This window comes from Condylura cristata, unplaced genomic scaffold, assembly GCF_000260355.1.
Source record: "Condylura cristata isolate star-nosed mole 26May11 unplaced genomic scaffold, ConCri1.0 scaffold00027, whole genome shotgun sequence".
Lineage (NCBI taxonomy): Eukaryota > Metazoa > Chordata > Mammalia > Eulipotyphla > Talpidae > Condylura > Condylura cristata.
In genome coordinates, this window is record NW_004567128.1 from 1,494,311 (window position 1) to 1,500,310 (window position 6,000).

The 6,000-nt window shown below is 62.6% G+C and overlaps 1 protein-coding gene across 1 annotated transcript in view; it reads left to right on the top strand.

Annotated features, from left to right (window-relative positions):
• The window catches only part of CLCN4 (chloride channel, voltage-sensitive 4), a 30,260-nt gene extending 25,712 nt beyond the window's left edge, over positions 1-4,548 (top strand). The window contains exons 10-11 of the mRNA XM_004689840.2: positions 371-587; positions 3,649-4,548. Of these exons, the coding sequence (XP_004689897.1) occupies positions 371-587; positions 3,649-3,739 (308 nt within the window). The 3' untranslated portion in view covers positions 3,740-4,548. The remainder of the gene's footprint in view (positions 1-370; positions 588-3,648) is intronic.
• The last annotated feature ends 1,452 nt before the right edge of the window (positions 4,549-6,000 follow it).

A 6,000-nucleotide genomic window follows, 5' to 3' on the forward strand; every position in this document is an offset into this window, starting at 1 on the left:
TCACCGGCGGCCGCGGGGGCGGGTTTCTCGTCATGTCAAACTTTAGCCCACGATGAGGCGAAGGAGCGCTGGGAGAGCGCGGTCGAGGGGCTGGAGTTCGGGGGAGCAGTGAGTCCCCCAGAGCCACCCTGGCCGGGCCCCTCTTTCATGACCTTGGCAGGGGCCGCTCAGGTTACCGCAGGGCCTGGCACAGTGCTCGCTGAAGAGAGGAGCTGAAGCCCCGCCTCGGGCAAGGGGAGCTTGGCTCAGAGCCCCTTTCTGTGGAGCTGCAACTTGAGGGCGGCGCGAAGATGTGCGTTCCTGTGGACGCCGGGCAGAGCGTTGCCCAGCGAGCGCACTCGGGGCTCACGGTTCCTGTTTGCCGTTCTAGAGAATGCCAGGCAGAGGCAGGAGGGCATCGTGAGCAACTCCATCATGTACTTCACGGAGGAGCCCCCTGAGCTGCCGGCCAACAGCCCGCACCCCCTCAAGCTGCGGCGCGTCCTCAACCTCAGCCCCTTCACGGTCACCGACCACACGCCCATGGAGACGGTGGTGGACATCTTCCGCAAACTGGGGCTCCGGCAGTGCCTGGTGACGCGGAGCGGGTGAGTGTGCGCTGGAAGGTGGCCAGACCTGGGCCAGCGCGGGGGCGCCCCGGCCCTTGGCCGCGGGGCCCGCTCGGAGGTGGCCAGGCCCTCGGGGGCTGAGCCCAGGCCCCAGGGTGCCCGGCCCCCGGGTGGGCGGGCAGCGCCTCCAGGTGAGCCGCTGTCCCTGAGTCCCAGAAGCAGCCCAAGGGCACGACGGCGGCTCCCTAGCCCCGCCTGGCCATGTCGGCCCGCGAACGTGAGTCAGGGCTCGTGAGAAACGCGGGGCTGCTCGGGCCCGCGACACTCCATGGCCTTGTCAGAGGCGCAGTCAGACGGGGAAGGCACCTCCCCAGGGTGGCGGCACCACTCCGCACCCGTCAGATGGTGAAGCGGGACAGAAGGCGGCACTCAGGATGTCGCTTCTGCTGCCACTGGGCCTGGAGCGGGCCGGGGCAGGGAGTGGCGTTAGGGCCGCTGCCGCCGAGTGTCTCTGGCTCTCCCTGCCCCGGGCTCAGCCGGGCTGATCCTGCCCGCACCTAGAGGCTGTGCTGGAAGGCCTGCTGCCGAGGTGCCGGGACGTCCCCCTCGCCCTCTCACGGGTCCCCATATGTCTGCCGCTGGAAACAGCGCCACGCTTCCAGAACACTCGGTGGGGGGGGGGCGCAGCGGCTCGGCGGCCCCGGGGCTCTGTCTGCCGCAGCAGTGTTACTTTTGCACCAGGAAACTAGAAGTCTGGGCGGCGTGAGGGGTGCGGGTCCCTTAGGGTCATTCTCGGGCTCAGGTGTGCCCCAAATTCCACAAGCTCCGAACAGGAAGACACGGGCTCAGGCAGGCCAACCGGGACCTGGAGTGTTTGCCCAGCGCACCCCTTTGTCGGCTGGGGGCACAGGGCATGGGCTGTGCAGACAATGGAGTTCAGGCTTAGCTGTGAGGGCATTGCCATTTCTAGAGCTGGCACACTCTGGTTTATCCCAGCTGTTGTCAGCCAGATGGGCATTGCCCCCCCCCAGAGATTTGGGGTGTCGCAGCTGGAAGGAGGGCTGCGACAGGCACTCTACAGTGCACGGGACAGCCCCCCCAGGGACAAGGTCTCATCAGACTGCACCTGTCACCAGTGCTGCCTTTGAGGGGACCCCGAGTTTGTGAGACTCTTCAGTACTGGTCCCTGCCGTCCGGCTGACACGGCCCCCGGCTCACTGCCCTGAGAGCACCGCCCACAGCTGTGCCCACGTTGCTGACCCTGAGCGCGGGGCCGCCGCTGAGCAGCAAGGAAAGACGCCGTTGAGGCTGGCGATCATTCCCGCTGGCGGCTTTTGAAGGAGCGCAGCGCTTCTCCAACTTGAACTTGCCTCCGAAACTCGGGAGGGCTGAGCCCCGGGTTCAGCCCAGAGTCGGGGGCTGCCGCCCCTCGGGTCCGGCGTGGCCGGAAATGTCTGTCTTCACGGCTCCCAGGCGTTGCCAGCGTAACAAGCCTAGTTTTTTTCAAAGCCGCCCTGTCTTAGTATCTTACTGAGAACTGGAGACGGCTCAAAGTGTTGCCAAAATTCTTAAAGACGAGGCGCTTCTCTGCTGGGGAGCATGGACCTGACGCATAGAAGTGGTGGCAGCCGCGGTTCCAGAGTGGGGCGGCTTGAGCCAGGCTCTCCAGCGCCAAGTCAGGTCGCAGGTGGAGGAGCCAAGCTGAGGGGGTGTCATGCGTCCCCCCATTCCTCCGTCTTGTCCTGGCTGCTAAACGACGTGCCTTGTCCGGACCAACCAGTGTGTCGCCTCACCAATGCAGGGCCCGTGGCTCGGGGCTTTGGCTACTGTGAATGTCGCCCAGAGGAGGGGACCCTGCTGTCGCCACACGAGAGTAGCAGTCACACATTGTATCGCTCCATATCTAGGCCACATTCCTGGAGGCTTTAATGTTTAATTGACTTGCTGTTTCCATGAGGGTATAATTTGGGGAGCCCCCCACGTGTGGCCGAGTGAGCCCGGCCATTCCCTCCCCTGCCCGCTCTGCCCCCGCCTCTCCCACCCGCCCGGCACCGCGTAGCTTTCAGAGTCCAGGCGTTATTTCTGTTGTGCTTCGCCTGTTTTCTCTGCTTGTTCACCTTCTGCAAGTGAGTGAAAGCACCCGGAGCCGTCTTTGCTTTCTGACTTGTTTCACTGAACCGGGACCCCCAAGATCCGTCTGTTTTGAGCTTGAACGGATCAGGCTCAGTGCAGTCAGTCAGGAGGGAAAAATACGGATGTCTCCGCTTATAGGAGGAATATAGGGGTGAGGGAAACAACAAGCCCAAGCCACAGTAAGCAGCCGCTGTAAATCAGACGCTCTGCGGGGCGAGAGGGGTCCAAACAAGGCCAGGAGGAGCGCAAGGGACTCTGGTGGTGGCGGGCGGCGAACTGGAGCTGCACCCGAGAAAGAAAAAAAATAGAATTAAAAGAAAAATTCATGCAGTTTGCCCCCAAGGGACAGCTTTTCTTTCCGTTTCAAAAATATTTTTGTTAATCTGAGGCTTTTAAAAAAAGATTTATTAATTTGTGCACACAGAACTGGAGTCCAGGCCAGAGGTGCAGGGGCGGTGAGCGGACTCCCCAGAGGCGGTGGGGAGCGGAACACAGACTGGCGAAGCTCATTGGGCGGTCGGGAGGGGTCTGCCGTGCCCTGGGGTCACCTCCGGGGTGGGGGTCGAACCGTGCTGTGCTGCAACCCGCTGGCCACCGGGGCGGGCCAGCTTTTCTTTTTTCTTTTCTGTATACATCCTGCAGCTTCTCTGTCGGTCACCCGGCACCGGGCAGGTAGGTGGTCCCGGGCCTGCGCTGCTGCTGTGAACAGAGGAATGCGCTCGCGTTTTCCGATTCCCTGGCTCGCGGAAGAGGGGAGAGGGCCGGGGGCTCGCAAGGCCTCGCCCACCTCTGCCCTCAGGCCGTCGGCCAGCTCAGTCGGGTGGCCCCACCGACCAGGGGAGCCTGGGCGATGCTGCCTGTCCTCGTGCCCCGTGGGAGGGACGCTGGGGCTTAGGCAGAACTGTCGTCACGGCGAGGCTCGTCCCGGCGAGGCTCACCCCTTTTCTCTCCTGTGTTTCTTCCCCAGGAGACTGCTTGGCATCATCACCAAAAAGGATGTTCTGAGACACATGGCCCAGATGGCAAACCAGGACCCTGAATCCATCATGTTTAATTAGAAACAAGGTGGCAGTTATTTTGAGAAAAACACAACTGTGTCATTAAAAAAAATAAATACTAAGTTACTACCCCAGCGAGTGGCCGTGAGCTGGAGACGGGAAACAAACTTGGCTTGCAAGGAAGAGAAGACCACGGACCCTTTTTCAAAACCAAGCGCCCAGGGTAGCGTTTCCCCGCGGCAGCCCCTTCTGAGCGTCAGGCTTGCTCTCGGTGACCCGCAGGCTGCGAGGGCCGTGAGCTGGGCGGGCGGCTGCCCGCCTCCCGCGCTGCGCACAGGGAGTTCGGACGCGCTCGCCCGTGTGGAAGCGGCTGTGGCGAAGCGCCAGTCGCAAAGGCAAGGGGGCCTCGGCGTGCCAGCGTCCCTCCGACGGCCGAGCCTGGGCTGCCGCGGCAGGTCTGACTCCCACGCGGCTCGCGCTTTCTGCGGACGGGAGAAGCGGTGAAGGAGCCTAGCGAAGGCCGCTCGGCCCGCCCGTTCCCGGCGCCCTTTCCAGCCGGGTCTCTGGCTTGTCCGTCAGTTTCTGACCCGGCCCGCCACGGCGCTGTGGAGAGAGCATCTCTCTACGCAAGACCGGCCCCTCGGGACTGCGCGGCACAGCGCCGCCCTGCGGAAGGCTGCCCTGGACTGCCGGCCACACGGGACTCGCCCTCACTTTGCGGACATACACACCCCTCGTTGATTTACACCTCCATTGCGTTTACTTCGTTTATTTATTACTGTTGCCTGCGCATTTTGTTTCTAAGATGTATTTATTTATGCACACAAGGACTGGGGCACAGGCCAGAGGTGAGGGGCGCTGAGAGGACTCCCAGGGACAGAGTGGGGGGCACACAGGCGAGCTGATGGAGTCCACTGCCGAGGGGAGCAGCGGGGAGCCAGGAGGGGCCTGCCGCGCCCTGGGAGTCACCTTCTGGCTGGGATGCAGCTCGTGCTGCGGTGGCTGCGGCCGGCTTGCAGCGCTGCGCTTTCAGCCGCGGCGCCATGGGGAGGGCCCGGCCTGTGCATCCTTAAATGTTGATCAATCTGGTACTTTCCATGGGCCGTGACCTCTCTCCGGCCGGCTTCCACGAGTGTGCTTTCACTTCCAGACAGCGTATCCAAGTGTCTGAACAGGCTGCTGCTTTTCCTCTCTGACCTTATTAAATTGGCTGCAGAGAACGTGAGGCCTAGGAGTTCTCAGTGGGAACTCCTCCAACTGGATTGCTAGAGAAATGCCGAATAGATTCCAAATCTGTTCCATCCTCGTCTCTGTAGGCTGCAAACGGCCAGCTGTAATGCGCAAGCATGTGCTTTCCCCTAGCCACCCAAGGCAGGCAGTGACGTTGCTGACGGTCGGTTGGCGCGCTGGGCCTCTGTATTCGAATTTAGCGATGCCACGCGCGCCTTCCTCCCTGGGGGCCTCTGCCTCTGGTGGGAAGGGGCGGAGCTGTGTCCCAGCGCCCTGGGCGCTCTGGGCGGCGCCCGCTGCCCTTTCCCATTGCACTTCGTTCTGGCTTTCCGCTGGCCGGCCGGCCGCTCCTCCGTGGAGCTCGCTGGGGGGTCGGGGTGCGGGCATTTGGTTGCAACCCACGAAGACTCACCGGCCGACGGAGAGCTGCGCAGGAAACGGGGGCTGGGGACGCGCGCCAGCCTGAGGGCCCACACTTCCCGGTGTTCCTTCCCCGTCTTCGCCCTTGTCCTTGGGCTCATCGCCGCGCAGACACACAATGGCTGCAGAGCCGCCAGGTGTGACGTCCGCTTTCTCAGTCGGAGGAAGGGAGGGAGTGGCTGCAAAGTCTAGGTCAGGAGATGCCCAGCGATGCCCAGCTGGCATCGCTGGCTCAGTTCTGCCATCTGAGCCCTCCCGGCTGCACGCGTGTCCCAAATGCTTGGGGAGGCGCCTTGCTCTCTGCACAGGATTTGGGTTCTCTTCCTGGGGGGCGGTAGGCCCTTGCGTGGGGGCTGCTGTCTGCTGTGCTGGCCGCCGCCGCGGTGCCCTGTCGCCCTCCCTGACTCTTCTACTCCTTGCCAGCCCCTGCCAGACACTAACTTCACAGCCCCACCGCACTCAGAGGGCACCCAGAACCCCTCACTTCCTAGCCCTTCTAAAAATGTCCCTTTTGGATAAAACCCCAGCTACAAACAGGTTTCTGCGAACCTCTAGTAAGAAAATAGACTGGTAGTTCTCTGCCTTGCGTCAGCTCTCGCTGACAAATGGTGGGACATCTGCTTCTGGAATTGGCTCGCCAGCTCCAAAGTAACAGCAGATCGCCACTTGAG